This window comes from Oncorhynchus gorbuscha, linkage group LG03 (assembly GCF_021184085.1).
Source record: "Oncorhynchus gorbuscha isolate QuinsamMale2020 ecotype Even-year linkage group LG03, OgorEven_v1.0, whole genome shotgun sequence".
NCBI lineage: Eukaryota > Metazoa > Chordata > Actinopteri > Salmoniformes > Salmonidae > Oncorhynchus > Oncorhynchus gorbuscha.
Genome location: NC_060175.1, coordinates 52,973,507 through 52,995,209, shown reverse-complemented (window position 1 = coordinate 52,995,209; position 21,703 = coordinate 52,973,507). Strand labels below are relative to the sequence as shown.

General features: G+C 41.8%; 2 protein-coding genes and 1 pseudogene across 7 annotated transcripts; 2 read left to right on the top strand and 1 right to left on the bottom strand.

The window, feature by feature from the left end:
* Positions 1–1,788: 1,788 nt before the first annotated feature.
* LOC124017144 lies at positions 1,789–3,838 on the top strand (annotated as a pseudogene).
* LOC124031548 (T-cell leukemia translocation-altered gene protein homolog) lies at positions 2,666–12,811 on the bottom strand. Of its 2 annotated transcripts, none has more exons than XM_046342937.1 (3): positions 12,398–12,811; positions 6,589–6,622; positions 2,666–4,890 (listed from the first exon to the last, which is right to left on the bottom strand). In XM_046342937.1, exons 1-3 carry the CDS (start codon positions 12,606–12,608, stop codon positions 4,848–4,850), a joined length of 288 nt encoding a protein of 95 aa, XP_046198893.1. In that variant the 5' UTR covers positions 12,609–12,811; the 3' UTR covers positions 2,666–4,847. The 2 variants fall into 2 exon arrangements, with proteins under 2 accessions (XP_046198893.1, XP_046198891.1); XM_046342935.1 differs by lacking the exon at positions 6,589–6,622 and adding an exon at positions 8,534–8,588 and having other exon boundaries at positions 12,398–12,803.
* On the top strand, positions 12,796–21,699 carry LOC124031544 (vacuolar fusion protein MON1 homolog B-like). 5 transcript variants are annotated; one of them, XM_046342926.1, is made up of 6 exons: positions 12,796–12,833; positions 15,459–15,562; positions 16,128–16,739; positions 16,905–17,697; positions 19,970–20,117; positions 20,388–21,699. In XM_046342926.1, the coding sequence occupies exons 1-6, from the start codon at positions 12,820–12,822 to the stop codon at positions 20,607–20,609; spliced, it is 1,893 nt and encodes a 630-aa protein (XP_046198882.1). In that variant the 5' UTR covers positions 12,796–12,819; the 3' UTR covers positions 20,610–21,699. The 5 variants fall into 5 exon arrangements, with proteins under 5 accessions (XP_046198882.1, XP_046198883.1, XP_046198884.1 ...); XM_046342927.1 differs by lacking the exon at positions 12,796–12,833 and adding an exon at positions 14,459–14,611; XM_046342928.1 differs by lacking the exon at positions 12,796–12,833 and adding an exon at positions 14,464–14,520.
* Positions 21,700–21,703: the final 4 nt, after the last annotated feature.

Genomic DNA, 21,703 nt, shown 5'->3' with positions numbered 1-21,703 from the left:
GACATGTACACAAATGTAAAGTTCAGGGAACAGGTAAATGGGAAATAATTGAACATTTTCTTGAATTTAAAGACTTTGCTAGAAAGACAGGCAGTGACATTTCTGAAATGATTGAGTGCATTGGAAGGACATGGTATTGACGTGGTCAAGGCTATGATAATGGTGCAAATATGTCAGGGAAAGTGTAGGTAGTTCAAGTACAGATACTGCAAAAAAAATCCACTGGCCACATACTCAACTTGTGGTGTACATGCAGCACGGTTGTGCCAAGAAGTATCAACCTTTTTTGGCTCAACCGCCAATCTGTTCAGTGCCAGCCCAGAGCAATGGGCCATTCTCAAGGAAAAGACTGGCTGCGGTCTCAACCGCCTTTCAGACGCAATGGAGTGTGTCGTATGCTGCTGTCCGACGAGTGGCAACTCATTTACCAACTATCATCAAGGCCCTGCTACCTGTAGCCTGACAAACCAAGTCAAATCTGAGGCAAAAGGTCTGAAAAGCTACTTCATGTCTTTCAAGGCAATCTTCCTGCTCACTTTCTGGGTAAAAGTTTTGCAGTGTATTGAGAATAGAAGCCTAATTCTTCAGTCGGGAAATATTTCTCTGGACATGGAAGCAGCTCACATTAAGGCAGTACAGGAAGAAATACAGGCTCTGCATAATCAATGGGACGCTCTCCTGGCAGAATCCTCCACGGTGGCAAATTAAATGGGTGTAACTATTCAGTGAACAGAGGAGCCGCCAGAAAAAAAGAAAACGTTTCCCTGATGAGACTGAAGATGACATAGCAGATGAATAGAAGTCAGTCACTGGATTTTGCAACACAGTGTTTTATGTGGCCCTGGATAGTATAATCAGTCATTTGGACACGCGGTTCCACACGAGTGCAGCTATACACAAAGTGTTTTCACCAATACTTACATTTAGGAAAATGACTGAAAACCAAATTTGTACATCTTGCCACAAATTGAGACAAGTACTCCAAAGATCTCACAAATGGATTTGAAAATGAAGTGCGACATCGAAGGACGATATGTTGCTACTTTTTCAGATGGTCTTTCTCCTGTAAGAGCTCCTAAATGCCATCCACAAGATGCAGCTACAGAGCATTTTTGGAGAGGTGTGCGTTGCACTGCGAATCTTCTGTACAATGCCTGTAACAGTTGCTGGAGGTGAACGTGCCTTCAGTAAGCTGAAACTTATAAAGAACTAAGATCTACAATGTTACAAGTCGTGTCTGTAAGTCGCTCTGGATAAGAGCGTCTGCTAAATGACTTAAATGTAAATGTAAGACAGGTTGAACAGCCTTGCCATCCTTTCAATTGAAAACCAGATAGGATAAAGTGAATGTTTTATTGCTGACTCTGCAAGTACACAGCTCTCACACAGAGGAAATCCAGAGGAAATCCAGAGGTTCCCCATACCCTGTGTAGGCAACCTCACTAGGATTCTCTCATAATGACTTGAGTCTTAGCATTTAGTTGACGAGTGAATATGTGGTTATCTGATGTGTTGTGTGGACATCTCAAGGTAAGGGACAGAAGGTCAACTAGTAGGCCCCTTTGTCTCTATCTGGAATCTCTTGGGTGTGTCTTTTGGTGTGCACATACAAAAATGACCAGTACAATCACAACAGCAGAAACATCAAAGGGGGCCCTGTGATCCATAAACTTAGTTTTGGCTTTGTTCTCCCTGATAGGACAGCCTGATGGCTCGTGTTCTGTCCCTGCATCGGCCTTAGTCTTTACTGGCCCTTGTGGGGGGTAAGGGGATCCACGGTTTTCAGACATGCGGGCACGGGAGGTGTTTGCTACAGGTGTGCAACCAGACATTGTGGTCCGGCGGGGTCTGGAGCGTACAGGGGACACCTTCCTAGTGAATGGCCACAGCTTCACGCTCAAAAATAACCTTCACCTTGTGGGCTTTGGCAAAAATGTTTTAGGTTTGGCTGCAGAGGCAGAGAGGATTGTGGGAGACCACTTGGTGAGAGAGTGCCACACGGGATAAAGGAGACATTACAGCAGCATGGGAAAGAGTAAACAACTCAAACAAGTGTTTGTGGGTGGGATGGGTTGGTTGGTAAATTAATTGCTCTTCTCATCTGTTTTAATTTCTCCTCAGCCAGACGTGGTTGAAGGATGGAAGTCGGATCACAGTGATGGAGGGAGCTAAACACAACCTGCCAGATGCTGATACTGATGCCCAGGTAGCAGCCAAATGTATCAAGAGGCTGGCCAGCACACTGACCTGTTGCATGTACTAATTTCAGGTAAATTGATACCTAACTACTACCACAATTTAATTGTTGAACAAACTATATAGTTATTACTTAAATTGAATCACTGAAGCTACAGGGTGTCCATGAATATCTTTGAAGCCCAGTGCAGTCAAACACTTGATTTTACTGTATTTTATACATATTTCACACTATGAAGTTGGAATAATACTGTTAAATTGTGAAAATAGCATAATGCCCATTTAGTGTAAGAGCTGTTTGAAAAGACTGCCTTAAATTTCCACCTGTTTTGACCGATGGTGACATCACTGTGCAATAAATTAGTTTGACCAATGAGAAATAGTTCAAAACTATGCCAATAACATTTTTTTTTCTCTCCCCACATTTTTTATTACATCAGTTTAATTAAACAATCACAGTAAGACTTAATTGTTACCCAGAAATGATTTGATAGATACATTCTGCTGCATTGGACATTTAACACACGTGTAGGAGGGTCTGCACTCTTGCCTTCCCCAGTCCCACTCATCTCTCTTCAAGAAAAACAGAATGTTACACTCAGACAGACTGTCTTGGTGTTGGGGCTACCATTCAGGAGCTTAACTCTGTACGCCATGCCCTCGTTATTGAAGGGAGGCGGACTTGCACATTAACTTTTATATTGTGGTCAAATAAATTATCCCTGTTAACATTTTCGAAACAGGTGGTGGCCCTGGTTCTGTCTGATGTTATCTGAGATCCCCTGGACTTAAAAGCCCAGCGGCCCCATATTGTAGACTGAGGCGTGGCCTCAGGAGATTTGGTCGGTGCTGGACCGCTATGGGCTAACCGCAGCCTCTCTCCCCACCTCAGTCAAGCAGGTCCCTGGACGCTCAGCTCCCCGGTGGGAGGAGGCTGGAGAGCAGTCAGACAGGGTGGCATATGTTCTCAATGCTGTGATTGGCTCCAACAGTATTGCTCAGGAATGCGCAGGGCGACGTGCAGGGGAGCTCGGATTCCGTCCAGTTGTGCTGTCGCCAGTGGTGTGTGGGGACGTACAGTCTGTCTCGCCTTTATGGTCTACTGGCTCACTTTGCCAGCTCCCGTGACGAGCCCCCTCCTTAGTTGCCTGCTGAGATTCTGAAGCTGGGGCCCAAGACGGGCGTGGTGAGTTGGGATTTATGCCATGCAGGTGCTTGGCGTGGGGAGGGCTGGGGAGCCACCGTCTGCTGGCTGGGGGAGAGCCCACTGCGCAGTTGACAGGCAAGGGGTGTGGTGGGCAGAACCAAGAGCTAGCTCTGCGAGTGGGGCTGGTGCTGGGAGGCACTCCCTCCGAAGGGTCCCCCGTTCCTGCGTGGTGGGACAGATGGTCAAGACGGCCAACTGAGGCAGCAGGGGCGGTCATAGACGCAGGGCTTGGAGAAGAAGCACGAGCACAGGGGCTGGACACTGAGGCATCCTCATTAACAATGATTCCTTCACCTTTTCACACCTGTCTGGTGGGAAGTGACTGCTCCTACCAGGGTTAATGGGTACCAATGTGATGGATGTGTACATCCTGCTGATCCCACCAATCCCCATAGTCGTGTCTGGTCGTTGATGAAGACGAGGGCCCAAAAGCAGCTAAGCACACATTTCAGTATGAATCCATACTGAGTAGACTTAAATATATTCAGAGCTCAGCTTTTCGAAGTTGACCTTGCCAATTATACCCCTTTCCAGCAAGCCCTTCTGGAAGTCCACGTTTAATTTTAAAAAGTCGCAGTCAGTTATGTCTAATGAATAGCCTAAATTGCTTACTTTTTGGTTATTTGTGGATATTTGTGGAGAGTGTTCTTGTACAGAGCAATCGTGGGTTGTGTGCTGGACATCGTATTAGAGAATTTAAAAAAAACTAAATGTGACTTTAAATCAGAAGACAGTCAAGAGGCCTCATGCATTTGCTCCTTCTCAGTATGGAGGTTCCAGCCATAGAGGGGTGTACAACGACTATAATAAGGTGAGTCTGTCTAGAAAAAGAAATCAAGAGTTTGAGGGGAGCTGCCATTTAATGTAAGGCTTCTATCTCTGACCACTTTCTCCAGCGCACTCTTCATGGATTACTATGTAGCCTTGCTCCAGTGGAAATAAAAACAACTCCTTATTCATACATTAATATGTTATGGACATAACAGCAGTCACAACTCACAGCAGTTGTCGAGTCTTTTCAGATTCTGTCTACCGGTAGATTAGAATAACATTTCAGTTCAATCTTCAACCAATCAGAGGACATAGACTTGGATAGATATTTTAATGGCTCACCAATCAAAAGGTGGTATTTTTTTTTTACATAAGCTTCATTTTAAAATATGATATTTAAAAAGATATGACATATGAGAGAATATCTTAGCTTATCGCATGGTGTGGCTGTCTGGATGTAAACTGAGCCTGATTAGTTACCCCTTCATGACAACCGTCCGGGAAAAATACTTTTCCAGCGTAGAGTAAGGAAGCGTCTGCAGGCCCACCTCATCAATGAACTCCAGCCCATTTGAAAAGGCACAACATATCAAGTCTGTGTCCACTCAGCAGCACTGAGTCTGATTCGACAGAGAACAAGTAGAATGTAGTCCAACTTGTTATGTCCCGTCTGTCACTCACGGTGTGTCTTGATGGTGTCCCCTGCAGCACTCTCCCTGACAGATAGAAAACAATATCACAAGGAGTCACACCTACTGCTTTTTGTTGTTTTAATTATAATATATTTTTGAGTAGAAAAACACATACAAATGACAACATACACTTAAGTTGGAGTCATTAAAACTTGTTTTTCAACCACTCCATAAATTTCTTGTTAAAACTATAGTTTTGGCAAGTCGGTTAGGACATCTACTTTGTGCATGACACAAGTAATTTTTCCAACAATTGTTTACAAACTTATAAGTGAAATAATCTTTCACTGTATCACAATTCCAGTGGGTCAGAAGTTTACATACACTCAGTTGACTGTGCCTTTAAACAGCTTGGAAAATTCCAGAAAATTGTGTCATGGCTTTAGAAGCTTCTGATAGGCTAATTGGTCATTTGAATCAATTGGAGGTGTACCTGTGGATGTATTTCAAGGCCTACTGTCAAACTTTGCTTCACATCATGGGAAAATCTAAAGAAATCAGCCAAGACCTCAGAAAAAAAATTGTAGACCTCCACAAGTCTGGTTCATCCTTGGGAGCAATTACCAAGTGCCTGAAGGTACCACATTCATCTGTACAAACAATAGTACGCAAGTATAAACACCATGGGACCACGCAGGTCGTCATACCGCTCAGGAAGAAGACACGTTCTGTCTCCTAGAGATGAATGTACTTTGGTACAAAAAGTGCAAATCAATCCCAGAACAACAGCAAAGGACCTTGTGAAGATGCCTGAGGAAACAGGTACAACGTATCTATATCCACAGTAAAACAAGTCCTATATCGACATAACCTGAAAGGCCACTCAGCAAGGAAAAAGCCACTGCTCAAAAACCGCCATTAAAAAAAGCCAGACTACAGTTTGCAACTGCACATGGGGACAAAGATTGTACATTTTGGAGAAATGTCCTCTGGTCTGATGAAACAACAATAGAACTGTTTGGCCATAATGAATATCGTTATGTTTGGAGGAAAAAGGGGAAGGCTTGCAAGCCGAAGAACACGTGAAGCACGGGGGTGGCTGCATCATGTTGCGGCGGTGTTTTGCTGCAGGAGAGACTGGTGCACTTCACAAAATTATATGGATATATTGAAGCAACATCTCAAGACATCAGTCAGGAAGTTAAAGCTTGGTCGCAAATGGGTCTTCCAAATGGACAATGACCCCAAGCATACTTCCAAAGTTGTGGCAAAATGGCTTAAGGACAACAAAGTCAAGGTATTGGAGAGCCATCACAAAGCCCCGACCTCAATCCCATAGAAAATGTGTGGGCAGAACTGAAAAAGTGTGTGCGAGCAAGGAGGCCTAAAAACCTGACTCAGTTATGCCAGCTCTGTTAGGAGGAATGGGCCAAAATTCCCCCAACTTATTGTGGGAAGCTTGTGGAAGGCTGCCCGAAACGTTTGACCCAAGTTAAACAATTTAAAGGCAATGCTACCAAACATCTAATTGAGTGTATGTAAACTTCTGACCCACTGGGAATGTGATGAAAGAAATAAAAGCTGAAATAAATCACTCTCTACTATTATTCTGACATTTCACATTCTTAAAATAAAGTGGTGATCCTAACTGACACAAGACAGGGAATATTTACTAGGTTTAAATGTCAGGAATTGTGAAAAAACTGAGTTTAAATGTATTTGGCTAAAGTGTATGTAAACTTCCGACTTCAACTGTACATCTCCACACCTGCCCTGACCCACCTGCTCACACCCCGATCACTCTCTGCCACATGGCCTAAAAAAAATATTGAAATATGCAGACAGATGGATTAAAAGTACATTTACATTGTAATACTTTGACAGCGAACTTTAACTCCACCCATAACTTTTGGACTTTGCAGCATTCACAGAAGGCATGGATTATTGAGTCATTGTTAGTTTTACCCTAAGACTTTAGGTTTTGCTGTAGAATTTCCTAATTGTGCCCCGTATAATACATTCTATATATTTGTTTATATACTGTATTAAACATACATTTTCATTAACTGTAATTTCATTAGTTATGTTCCAACATTCCCTCCATCTTGTGCCAATATCAGTTTGTCTTTGTTCCAATAGTTTTTTTAGTGTTTTTTTAAGAGTCAGTTGGATAGGCTCTCTAAGGTTTTGTTGGTCTTACTTGACATATGAATATCATTCTGTGACTCAAATAGGATTTCCTCAAGATTTCTGATGTTCAAAAGATTTTGAATCGAAATTTCTTCATAGGAAGATTTAATGCATGTATTAGAAAAAATATAAACTCATTGGTCAGTCAAATTGCTTTTTAATGCGGTCATGGAAATAAATTTATTTCCTATTACCAAGTAATTTACGATTTCTGCCTTTTTAGTTTTCCATGTGTACATATTTATCAGGGAATTCTGAAAAGCTATGGATTTTTAGAGAATTGAGACATGGATTGTATATGTGTGCCATTCAGAGGGTGAATGGGCAAGACATAATATTTAAGTGCCTATGAACGGGGTATGGTAGTAGGTGCCAGGTGCACCGGTTTGTGTGTGTCAAGAAGTGCAGCGCTGCTGGGTTTCACACTCAGTTTACAGTTTACCGTGTGTATCAAGAATGGTCCACCACCCAAAGGATATCCAGCCAACTTGACACAAATGTGGGCAGCATTGGAGTCAACATGGGCCAGCATCCCTATGGAACACTTTTCACACCTTGTAGTCCATATGCCCAGATGAATGGAGGCTGTTCTGAAGGCAATATTATGGAAGGTGTTCCGAACATTTTGTATTTGTGTGTCTATTTTTAATAAACAGTTCGATTGATATGTATCAAGTCTGTTTTTAGTGTTTATTTCGTCCACTGATAATTGATTCAGGGTTGTTGAGTCTAAGGCTAAGATCAGTCTAACCCTTAAGAAAATAAAAAGATTGCAGTCAGAGTGCAGTATAACTGCAGTACATTGTAGTATAACTGGAGTTAGAGTACATTAAATGCAGTATGAATCTGCAAAACCTGCTTCCAAAATACCATACTGCACATATACTGTAATCTTTTTTTCAAAGTGAAATATTGTTTCTAATTTATATAGATTTTCATACCTTTTAAAATTGTCATTAATTGAGTTGTTTCTAATTAACGCATCTTTATCTTAAAATTATAACTTTTGGCGTGTATTCATTTTGAGGGCTGCGAGATGTTTACCATTAAGTAGTATGCTTTATTTGCGTTCAGCCTATAGTAGTTTTCTCTCTTCAAAAGTAAAATATCATATTCGTGCTTAAGTTCAGAAATGTTATTTTCTTCCTTACCTTGTAAATAAAAAATGTTTATGGACTTTCTCAAAAATAGGGATTTTATTTCTCTTTAATAAAAATGTCTAACTTACATTTCACTTTTGCAGAGTATGAGATTATAATTTCCTTAATGTGCGCCTTAAAAGCATCCCAAATGATATAGGTGGGTCAGCTTTTCTCTATCCTCTATCTACATTTGTAAAGGTTTTTTTAAATGTAGGTACACACTGCTTTTAATAGTAGCAAGCAACCAACTAGCGTTAACAACTAAATTCATAATGGGAAAATCAAATGTGTGGAATCCATTGGATAGCTAGAGAAAACGACACTATTGTGACTGTAGAGAACAAGTCAGTATTATGGGTACCTGGAGGGAGACCCATGGATGCTTGGACACCTACCATCCACTGCGGTGAGGTGCAGTGTCAGGTGTGCCTCCATTCTGTCCACTAGTACCTAAAATGTTAGAGCACAACAATACATGGCTGCTAGCTTCGACCGCAACTGGATTCTAATTTGACAGGACATTGGGTTTATACATATCAAAGCCCAATGTCCTGTCAGAATCCAGTTGCGGTTGAAGCTACATGGCAGTGGCTTTCAGACATAGAACTAGTTACAATTTGAAACTACATGGTATTTGAATGCTTCCATATAGCAGTTACATAGTAGGTAGTGGTCAAGTTCTTTTTGCATGGCCCAGTGCCCCGAGTGGGTGGAGAGTTCATTTCAGGACCAATGGATTGGTCTAAAATGAGCAAACTGCCCACCCGGGGCACTGGGCCATGCAAAACAAATTTTCCCAGTGTAAAGCATAGCACAGGGAATTTGACCAAACTTTACTTGCTGATACTTCCTCAATTCCCGACTTGGAAGACAATGCATGTCCTCTAAACGTCCATGTTTCTGTTGCAAGTGGTTCATTTGAATTCGCAAATGGTCAGTTATTCAATTATTTTTTTTTTTTTGCTACATGAAGTAATCCAACAATGTGTACACCGTGATCTTGTCTATTTCAAATTGTATCATTGATCAAGGTAGGTGAGTGTTATCAGTGATGTATATAAACCCTGGTTTGCTGATGCTACTGTATGTGCCGACCATTTTGAGGCTTTGAAGCCATCGGTCGGCCATATTGGCACACCTGAGCAGTCCTCAATAGAAAATCAATAGAATTCCACAGTATTTCAAGAACAAAATTACATGTATATAAGTATTTGTTGTTGTAGTGGGGACAGTAACATTAGTAATCTCAATGTTATTACATTATGTGAGCAAAAAAAAAAATGTAAGTATACATTGTCTGTAATAGAATAAACATTGTAAAAACAAATGTTGACATTAATAAATGCATTTCTAAAGCTTCCAAAAGATATGTTTTACACTGGCAGTGGTGGAAAAGGTACCCAAATTGTGATAGAAAATGACTTGAGTAAGTCTAAAAGCATCTGGTTTTAAATATACTTCACTATCAAAACACTATAAATCCTTTCAACTTCCTTATATTAAGCAAACTAGACGCCACAATTCTTTTTTTACGGATAGCCAGGGGCACACTCCAACACTCAGGCATCATTTACAAACAAAGCATTTGTGTTTAGTGAGTCCGCCAGAGCAGAGGTAGTAGGGATGGCCAGGTGCTCTCTTGATAAGTGTGTGAATTTCACCCTTTTCCTGCCATGCTAAGCATTCAAAATGTATTGAGTACTTTTGGGTGTCAATGAAAACATACAGGAGCAAAAAGTACATATTTTCTTTAGGAAAGTAGTGCTATAAAAGTCAATGTTGTCAAAAATATAAATAGTCAAGTAAAGTACAGATACCATGGATAGCCTACTGTATAAAACATGTCCATCAACCCTCCACCTGGAGACCTACTGGGTGTGCAAGCTTTTGAACCAACCCTGCACAAACACACACACCAGAGTCAACTTATCAAGGTCCTGTTGAGCAGCTGATTTTTGACTATGTGGTGTGTTCGAGCAGAGCTGGAGCAAAAGCCTGCACATCCAGTAGCTCTCCTGGAGGATGGTTGGCCACCCTACAACATTACAATTACAACCAAATACTTTTGTAAAATAAATAATAATATTCCTCATTCAATGAACCTGGGATCAAATGGCCAAGGTGGGCGAGGTAGCTAACTAAGATGTGTATCTATTTGTAAGGCTAAAATATTCAGTGTACAGGGTAGATCTTCACAGCATAGGAGTTACTTGTCAATTAGGCTATTCTAATAATATTTTCGTACTTTGTCAGAATTACATGGCCTGTATTGAATAGAGGAGAATACTAGCCAATTTTGAGTGCTTGATTAACGATTTTACAACCTGAGTATGCAGCATTGGTTTCATAAAATTCGCACCCCGTATCAACTGCATGTCTGCAATTTGCGGTTACACAAAAGTGCCGGTGAAAAGTAATTTTAGGACATAAGTGACATTAATACATGCCAATTGCTAAATATTTACCTAGACAATTTGAACATATTGTGTAGTTTGGCTTGTTATCTAGTTAGTCTGTATATAATTTACCTGCTGCGCAATGTCTCTCGCTCCTCTGGAAACGGCCCACTGGCACACACGCAGGTGATGCACACACCATGACTTTTCCAGGATTTTCATTGCTGACCAGAAATGTGCTATAACTGGGCAAATAACTCACTATCAACGAATATGAACAAAATGCGGTTAAGCTTACTGTGATCTCAAACACGCATCTCCCGACTGCATGATTGACAGCCTGTGCTCCGCAGATATTGGGAAGATAGAGGACAGTGCAAAACACATTGCACCCGGGGGAGAATGAACAAATTCTGATCAGAGTAGCCTAAATTGTTTGATAGTGCTTTTTGTCCTACTTTTTTTTGTACTTGCCCTGGGCAAGTGGACAAGCCTTAATATCAAGCTCTGGATACCCCCAAAAATACTTAAGTAGTACTTCAAAGTATTTTTTACTTAGTTAAATTATACCAGTGGTTCCCAACCAGGGATACTGGATGTACTTGAATGCTCATGAGACCATGTGCGTACTGGTAAAATGCAAATGAGGGGGTACTTCAGGGGTACTCTGGTTAGACAAAATTCAGTCGGTGGTAGTGTAAACGAAAAAGGTTGGGAACCACTAGATTACACCACTGTGGTGGGAGAGTGCCAAGATGGAGGAACAGTGGCTTCAACACAGCACCCCCTATCAGTCAACTTTTCTTGCCCAGTGACCACAGCCCAGGCAAACCTGCAACCCAGGAATCCCCATCATATGTCAGCAAAAGAATGTATAATCAAGTGTTGTCTTATCAGTTAAATGATAATGGAAAGTAGAAGTATACCAAATATATATTCTGAGGGATTTGTTTCTGTGAAAAATAATTTGAATACTGCTAGCTGCAGCTCATATCCATATTATTAATATTTGATTCAGTGACTGAAATCCTCGGTAGTTATTGGGCATCTGAAGCACTTCTTACCACGAGATCGCCTTGCTATTCATGTTGAATGCCAATTTGAGCTAAGCAAGCTGCTAAATCTACTGTGTAGGCTATTAGAGGCTGTAGCCTACCTGCATCGAACTAGCCAAACCATGGCAAAATGGAATCACAATCATGAACCCAGATTTTAGTCAGTGGGCCTAGCCTATGGACAAGTCAATATTCCAATAAACCATTCCTAACGGTGTGTAGTCTTAACATCTGACACAATTGCCAGAAAATAGCCTAACATTCGTTTTTTGAAGTGTATTTATTTATTAGTCACATTAGCTCGCAATAATTCTTATTTTAATGGGAAAACGTTTGCTTCTAAGGTCGTTAAAAATCAAGATTCCTTCGTAATTCCGTCAAGGTTATGGAAAGTGTTAATTGGCTAAATGTGACAACTCCGCTATTGCTGCAGTTTCAGGCCTTGTGTTCTGGTTTAGAGTAGTCATTTATTCAATACATTTTTTTTGCTGGACCTGGCAACCCTGAACTCTAGGGACAACATTTTAAAAAAATCAATATGAAACATTGTCGGCCCAAATGAGCCCGATTACCCAATTGTTGTGGTCTGGCACATGGACTCAAATCAAGAATAGGAAGTATCGGTTGGACGAACATCCTCTTGTGCTATATGCTTTACACTACTTACTGTGTAACGGCTGTATGGAAGCGTTCACATAATCACCACCGTTTTAAAGTGTAGTTACTTGTGGCTAGCTAGCATAGACCTAAACGCCATGGTGGCAAACCATTATATGATGAATGTTAGCTAGTTTCCTGTAGCGCTCACCTTGTCGGTAATACATATCGTTCACAGTGTTTCCGTAAACTCTCCAAGCGAAGTGGATGGCAATGAGACTGACAACAAGCCAGCTAAACAGGATCTTGAATATTGACACTCTCATATCATTAGCCAACCAGTCATCCACAAACTCGGAAAGAAACGAAACAAACCCGTCCACAATACGGGATAAAACCTCGAAATCCCACGGCTCTTCCATTTTATAAAACGCCACCCAACGTGTATGATTTGTCAAAAAAACATGCCTTACCTAAACCAGCTAACGTTATGGCTGACTGTTACAATTCGTCAAAAATATTTGAGTGAACTCACAGATGTAAATATTTGCTTTTAGTGTTATCTACTTATATCAGGCTTTCTAAACCCAGAGACGCAACATCGCGAGACTTCCGGGGACGCTTGCGAAACAGATGAAGCAGACCAGGTGGGTTGAGAAGTCTGTGGCCGTGCTCGAGAGCATCAAAACCATGATGTAGTGTTTGCGAATTCATCGTTATTTTTTAACTTCTCTTTTTACTAACTCGAGTCATAATTCGTTCATTTTAGTCATCCGTTTAACCTGCTAGTGCTGGCCACAATGAGATCATCGAGCAGGATTAAAACACGCTCCTCTGGCTCAGCGGCTCCAGAGACTTGCTCCGACCAGCAACTGTCTGTGTCATTTTCGCGCACAGGATTAGATCATGAGCACAGAGAATATAAATACATGTCTAGAACTGATAATTGACCACATGGTGCAAGAATGAATGCAAATAATTGATTATTGAATGTTATCGATGGACACAGCTTTGTAACAGCAAAACATACACAGCCCGAACTTCGAATCGTTTGGCATTCAAGTAATGCATTGCGGAAAGAGTCGTTCACAATCTAGTCCGGTTGCGGCACAACCAGTGTATAAAACATGTATTTGTTTGTATATCAATAAATGTACATTGTTTAAAGTATCAGTCACAAATGACATCTCCAATAAGCCCCCTATGGTGAACGACATGCTTTTAGAATCATGACTTGAGTTTTCAGCTCGCCGGAATGGGGTCCTGCCTGCCCGCTATGGTGAATGGGATGTGAACGAGAGGCTTGTAGATTCATTACTCTTTCGAGTTTTCAGTTCATTGTCCATCGGCAAGGGGGTCTGCATGCTGTGGGAATTACTGACTCAAATGAACAAAATGAGTCGAAAGATTCATTCTTTTGACTGAATGAGTCGAAAAGATCAGTCCGTTAAAAGAGCTGACTTTCCCATCACTTCATGTATCATTGGTAGAGTCTGACTGACTGACTGATCTTCAACTAATAATCAGTATTTATTCATGACGCAAGGTGATTTGTAGATCAGTCAGTCGGCAGTCGCCTTTCCAATGAGAGAAGTAAAAAATCTTAGTTTATTTTTTCAAAATCTAAAGGCACAACCTAGATTGGGCCAATGTTTTAAGTAGTTGAACACTTTATTACTCAAAATTCATGAAAGTGACAAATTGACACGTTTTCATTTTCGTCAAAAACATTATTTGTCACATGCCCCGAATATAACAGGTGTAGAGTAAACCTTACCGTGAAATGCTCACTTACGAGCCCTTAACCAACAATCCGGTTTTTAAAAAATAAATTAAGAAACATTTGCATAATAAACTAAAGGACTAACGAGTAACACAATAATATAACAATGAGGCTATATTCAAGGGGTACGGGTTCGTCGAGGTAATATGTTACATGTAGGTTGGGATAAAGTAACTATGCATAGATAATAAAATAGAGCAGCAGCGTATGTGATGGAATGTGAACGTGTCTGTGGCGTCAATATGCGTGTTGGAGTGTCAATGTAGTATATGTGAGTTTGTAGTTTGAGTCCGTCCAGTGCATGTGCAAGAGAGTCCGTTTTATAACGTTAGTTATAAAAAGCTTTGGTTAAACTGCAGTACTGTAGCAAAACTATAGGAGCAGTCGACACCGTGCTTCTCGACCGGAACCCTGGCCCAATTGCCCTGGCACGCACTCTGACTTGGGAGGGGGAGTTTCTCCTCTCATTGGTTTATTACTTGCTCCATCTAAATTACCATTGGCCAACGTATCCTATCTGCTGTCACCATTGGGATTCCGGATGTGCTGTTGTGAGTGTAAAAATTGTTTTTCGGCAATTTGCCTACCAGTTATATCGCCTAAATTCACGTTATACACGATTTAACAACGGAATATTTAAACGTAGGTGAGCTTTGTTTTTTTGTACAATGTTTCAAGGTATGTCAGTGTGCGTCAAAACGGGGGTTTTCGGGAGCACTGGAATGTCTGTTGCTTGCTAGTGTGTGTAGTGAGGGGTAGCCTGCAATAAAAACATGCAGGAAGAAAAGCTAAATAAATCATACCTAGCTAACTATCTTATTTGCTAGCTAGGTAGGTCAATTCATCCAAGTAGCTAGAATAAGATGCGTTTTCATTTAAACCTTACGGTAGTTGGCTATGATAACAAGGCGTTTTAAGAATTACAAGGCGTTTTCATTTAGACCTAGCATTGCAATGATGATGATGATGATGATGATGATGTATGTGTTCAGGGCCCGGTTTCCCAAAAGCATCTAACGGCTAAATATATATATATATATATATATATATATATATATATATATATTAGTTCCAAATGATGAATTTAACATTAAGATGCCCTGGTTTAGATGCACATTTGCTTCCTCATGCCTGTGGCTTTAGCTGTTTTAAGAAATGAACGACTCAAGTTGAAGTTTTAAAGCGTTATTAGTAGCAAAAGCTAACGTTGCGAGTAACATACGGCTACTTAGCTATGTTCTCATTGCAGGGGATTTAATCTTATAAAGATGCCATTGAGTGCTTGCTACCGAAGCTAAAGCCACATATCTGCTGACCCATTTTAACCTGGCTCGTCATCTAGGCGTTAGCTACTTGCATGACCAGTTTGTGGCCAGCTGCGTAGCTCGATCCCAAGTGGTGTGCTGTTGTAGGATGACAAGAACTGTTAACTGAATATCAAATAAATGACTAGTCTGCCAATGAGCGCTTCGTTTTCTGTGATTTACAGTGTCTGTGATGTCAACATGGAGAGAGATGACAGTCAAGAAAAAGGAGAGACAGAGGAGATAACAAGTTGTGATCCACCCTCTGCTGACTGCATCCCGTCAACTGGTAATGAAATGCCTTATGTCATCTAATCGAGAATGAAAGTTAGCTCATCATTAACCCTCTAGAGTCTACTAAACTAACATATAGAATTGTTGTAAGATGGTCATACCAAGGATCATTTAGATATTTCCGTTGGAAATTTAGGACCTCTTTAGGTGTGTGTGTGTGTGTATATATATATACACAACATATTTGATGAAATATTGAATTTGGCCTTACTGCTATTAGCACATAGAAATGCATTGAATTACAGATTCATACATGGAAAAACAGAAGGAAGTTTGTTTTGAAGCGTCTGTCCTATATCTGACAGACACTTTTGCGGAATGCCTATATCGGCGGCTGCGGGGATTGAGACGCAGTCCATACAAAAAAACATATCTCTAGCTTCAACATACTATTTTTATAGGGATTGTTGTATTATGCTAATTAGATTCCCCGTTGGGCTGCAGAGATTGACTTAAGAGGTTTAATGGCAATGTAGCTGATCTTGAAATGCTTCCACACAGAAAGTAGGGAGATCTGCAGTGTTTGTGATTATTTTACTGAGTATTGTCTGATTTTTCAGGTTCTTCTTATCACATTCCAGCCCTGCCCTCTGACAATCCCCCAGTTCCTGAGTCTGCTGGAACAGTGGGAGGAGACGAAAACACCAATGTGACTTTAGAGGAGCCTACATATCCACCTACATCAGATTCTATGGGAGAGAAGGGACTACAAGCAGCTCCTGACCAGGATCTAGGACCGGCTCCTGTTCTGGTAAAAGAGGAAGAGACTAATGTGTGCAGTAAGATAGAATATCAGAACTGCTCAGGTGGTCAACCAGAGACTGTCCCAGAGGAGGTTTCAGCTGAGAATGGGCAGGATGACTCAGGGGAGTTTATTGTCACTATTTTGGCCAGGGGTAAATTGGAGGAGCAAGGTCTGGGAGTGAAGAGGCATTCCTCTCCACTGTCAGAGACTGGCGCCCCAGAGGCCCCCCCATCCCACCGTGACGAAGACGTGACAGCGGAGAGCTGGAGGCAGCACAGGAAGCATGTGTTTGTCCTGAGTGAAGCAGGGAAGCCCATATACTCTCGCTACGGCAGTGAAGAGGCTCTGTCGTCTACCATGGGAGTCATGATGGCACTGGTGTCCTTTGTCCAGAGTAGTGACAACATGATCCGCTCGGTCTACTCAGGTGAGAATTTCTAGAATTTCCTTACGTTCATGACTGTGACAATAACTGTTACTGAAAGTGTAATGAATTGCTCACTATAGGTGTTTATTCATCATTATTTGCTCCCCCTGTACAGCTTTACATCCTTTTTTTCCCTTCCATGTCTGTACCCTCTACCCCCCTCAGATGGGCACACAGTGGTGTTCATGCAGAAGGGTCCTCTGGTGCTGGTGTCTGTGTCAAGCAGCCGTCAGTCAGAGAAGCAGCTGCGTGGTGAGCTCCTTTACGTCTACTACCAGATCATCAGCATGCTCACCCAGGCCAGCATCGCTCGCATCTTCCAACACAAGAAGAACTATGACCTGCGGCGACTACTGGCCGGCTCCGAGAAGATCCTAGACGGCCTCCTCAACCTGGTGGACTCGGACCCCAGCTTCCTGCTGGCAGCGGTGCACTGCCTGCCATTGGTCTCCTCTCTCAGGGACTCCCTCAGCCAGATCCTGCAGAAGGCCATCACCCCCAACCTGGTCTTCTCCATCCTGATCGCCAAGAACCAGCTGCTCACCATCGTCCAGGAGAAGACGGTGATAGAGGACGCCAGGCTGGAGCCTGCTGACGTCCACCTGCTGCTCAACCTCATTGGGGCCTCCTCTGCCTTCCAGGCTGGAGAGATCTGGACTCCCATCTGCCTGCCGCTCTTTAACCCTGACTGTTACTTCTATGCCTACATCTCCTACCTGGACCCCCCAGAATGCACTGTGTGTCTGCTGCTGCTCTCCACGGATAAGGAGGCATTTTATGCGGTGGCAGAGTGTAAGAGGAGGATAGAGGTGGCCATGCTGGCTCAGAGCTCCCTGAGCCTCATAGCCAAGGCCCACTCCTACAGCGTGAGCCAGGTGGGCGTCTCAGACCTCAGGCACTTCATGTACAAGCCCTTTGACGTGCCAGACAACCACAAGCAGCTCACCCAGTTCACCAGGTAGGTGCTATCTATTCTGTTGTGCTTTTGTAACCTTCACCCAGTGAATGATTCACGTCTGAATGATTCACGTCTGAATGATTCATGCAACTTCTTTTTCACATTTTTTTTATTTTTTAAATATACTTTTTGGACTAAATATTCTCTGGATACTGGTCCTGCAATGTGTTTTAATGTGCAGACAGATTAGCCTTCAAATATAATTACTCAAAAAAGGAATGTCAAAGGGGAGATGTGTAATATGTAAAAGAAAAAACATGTGCCTCAGGTCAGATCATATTCATCCTCCAGTGGCCTTGTGCATTTTACCATAGTATTATTAAAGAATCATAGAAATTGAAAGCGCATGATATCTATAATGATACTAACACGATTGTATAGTTCTCACTGTAAGAAAAAGCATGCCAAGTGACCTATTTATCTTGATTGGTAGCTTTGGGTTTCTTATTAGACGAGTTGTACCAGTGAACACAACCTTGCAAAATCTTATACAACTGGGGAAATAAATATTCCCCATGCAATGCTGCGATAGACAGGCTAACATTTCAGTCGAACTTACATTAGAGCTTGATCAAAGTTGGGGAAGCAAACATGTATATTTTGCTGAACACTGTTTGGCAATTCCATTTTCATGTACAGTTCATTCCTAAAAGTATTCAGACCCCTAGACTATTTCCACATAATGAATTAAATTGTTTTACACACAATACCCAATAATGACAAAGCAAAAACGTGATTTTAGAAATGTTTGCATATTTATTTAAAAAAACTGTCACACTTACATAAGTATTCAGGCCCTTTCCTCAGTACTTTGTTGAAGCACCTTTGGCAGTGATTACAGCCACAAGTCTTCTTGGGTATGACGCTACAAGCTTGTCACAGCTGTATTTGGGGAGTTTATCGCATTCCTGTCTGCAGATCCTCTCAAGCTCTGTCAGGTTGAATGGGGAGCGTCGCTGCACAGCTATTTCTAGGTCTCTCCAGTGATGTTCGATCAGGTTCAAGTCTGGCCTCTGGATGGGCCACTCAAGGACATTCAGTGACTTGTCCCGAAGACACTCCTGTGTTGTCTTGGCTGTGTGCATAGGGTTGTTGTCCTGTTGGAAGGTGAACCTTCACCTCAGTCTGAGGTCCTGAGTGCTCTGGAACAGGTTTTCATCAAGGATCTCTCTGTACTTTGCTCCGTTTATCTTTCCCTCCAGCCTGACTGGTGTCCCAGTCCCTGCCGCTGAAAAACATCCCCACAGCATGATGCTGCCACCACCATGCTTCACCATAGGGATGGTGCCAGGTTTCCTCCAGACGTGATGCTTGGCATTCAGGCCAAAGAGTTCAATCTTGGTTTCATCAGACCAGAGAATCTTGTTTCTCATGGTCTGAGTCTCTTTTTTGGTGCCTTTTGGCAAACTCCAAGCGGGCTTTCGTGCCTTTTACTGAAGAGTGGCTTCAGTCTGGCCACTCTACCATAAAGGCCAGAATGGTGCAGTGCTGCAGAGATTGTTGTCCTTCTAGAAAGTTCTCCCATCTCCACAGCGGAACTCTAGAGCTTTGTCAGAGTGACCATCGGGTTCTCGGTCACCTCCCTGAGCAAGGCTCTTCTCCCCTGATTGCTCAGTTCGGCTAGGCGGCCAGCTCTACGAAGAGTTTTGGTGGTTCCAAACGTCTTCCATTTAAGAATGATGGAATCCACTGTGTTTTTGGAGACCTTAAATGCTGAAGAAAGTTGTTGGTACCCTTCCCCAGATCTGTGCCGACACAATCCTGCATCGGAGCTCTATGGACCATTCCTTCGACCTCATGGCTTGGTTTTTGCTCGGACATTCACTGTTAACTGGGTGACCTTGTGTAGACAGGTGTGCGCCTTTCCAAATCACATCCAATCAATTAAATGTACAACAGGTGGACTCCAATCAAGTTATAGAAACATCTCGAGGATGATCAATGGAAACAGGATGCACCTGAGCTCAATTTTGAGTCTCATAGCAAAGGGTCTGAACTTTTGTAAATAAGGTATTGTTTTAAGTTTAATAAATGTGCTAACATTTCTAACCTGTTTTCACTTCGTCATTATGGAGTATTGTGATGTCATTATGGAGTATTGTGTGTAGATTGAGGATCCTTTTTTAATTTAATACATTTTAGAATAAGGCTGTAACGTAACAGAATGTGGGGGAAAATCCATTGGGACTGAATACTTTCCAAATGCCCTGCATAATGTCTGATGTCTTGCTGTCTTTTTTAAAAATTACATTTGATGTGCTGTTGATTTCAGCCCAGAGATGGAGGCTCCTTACAGCACAGAGGAGGAGAGGATGAGGCTGCTGGACCTGTACCGGTACATGCACGGTCGCATCCACAGCTCTTCCAGGGCCCTGAAGCTCATCTACCACGTGGCAGAGAGGGAAACGCTGCTGGCCTGGGTATGTCACTCCCACAAGGATTTACACGTGGAAGTGTTACTATGGGCAGCTCCAAGAAGCTCTCTGTACAGGATGTTGTCTAGAGTCTTGGTCTCAATGACCTGCATTCCGGTGTAGATATGAAGTGAGCTATTTTGGATTATTGCTAGCATTCATGCGGCATACTTCTCAGCTCAATGGAACATAACAGTAATTTACAAAGTATTTAAAACTGTTGAAATGGATCTGCTAAGACTGCTTATTGCATCTTTGTCCTTTTTCCTCCTATAGGTCACAAGTAAATTTGAATTGTACACCTGCTTCAGCCCCTTGGTGACTAAGGCTTGTGCCATTAACGCCATAACCAAGCTTCTACGGTGGATCAAGAAGGAGGAGGACCGTCTCTTCATCCGATACCCACCCAAGTATTCAACCACGCCCAACCCCAGCAAAAGCTCCCGAAGGTCTGACCAGCAGGATTCCACAGATAATGGCTTCATGTCTCTACTATAGAGCTGCTCTATCTCTGTGCTTAGCTCCGGCTCTTCCACTCTGTCAACACGTAGTTTGTACACTGGTTCTACAAGAGGTTTGGCACTGACCACATCCTACATCTTTGGGTACTTCATTGAATTTTGACCACTGGACTATTTAAGGAGAACTTGCCTTTTTGACACTTTCAGACTCTTCTGTACCTTTATGAGAAAGCATGTACAGGAACTGCATTAACACTTTAGATTACAGTCAAACAAGTTGATGTTCAGGGAATCTGTAAAGAGAAAGCAAACATTTTTAAATTGGCTAGTGGTGGAACATTGAAGATAATTTTCAATGCTATTGAGTTTTTATATTGTTTTATTCTATTGTAACAAAAGTGAGAACTTCTCGAATGCATCATATCAAATACTTGTTACATATAACTATTTCAAGTCAAGCTTTCATGGTCATTGACACTGTAGCACATGACAAATGAAATGGGACTACCTACATTATAGAACTACTCTTGAATTTGTTTTCAACTGCCTAATAATTATAATTATTGCTAGAAACCTTAATGTTCACAGAATTTAGTTTAAGTGTGGTTATTGGTGGGATGAACAGGAAATGGAAAATCATGTCTGAATTTTGAAATCATGAAAATTGGAAGGATTACCACTTGTATGTGGATATTTGATATGACGTGACTTCTACATGTCGTTCTCAGTTGATACAATTGTTTGACTTGCATGTTATCTTTGCAGTTTAGTTTGTAAATAGTGTTAACTCAGTTCATTATGCTCTGGTAATGTAAATATACAGTTACATTGTCATTCTATCCTTTATTGCTCGGAACCAAATCCTTCACCCACAGTCTACTCTAGTAATCCTCATGTACTTGATGGTTAAATGCTTTGTCCAGCACACTCATAAAATCCCACAGTCCTAATTTGTGGGGTTCTTTATTCAGAGACACTTCATGCAAATTCTTGTTGGATACCAGGATCAACTATGCTGGACTTTGTCATGTTCTGAGTGGTGGCTTATCTGGTTTGACTGTTAGGAACATCTTATCTAGAGTATTCATGTTCAGTTGGTTCTTAAATAAATCCCAGGTTGCACAAACCACC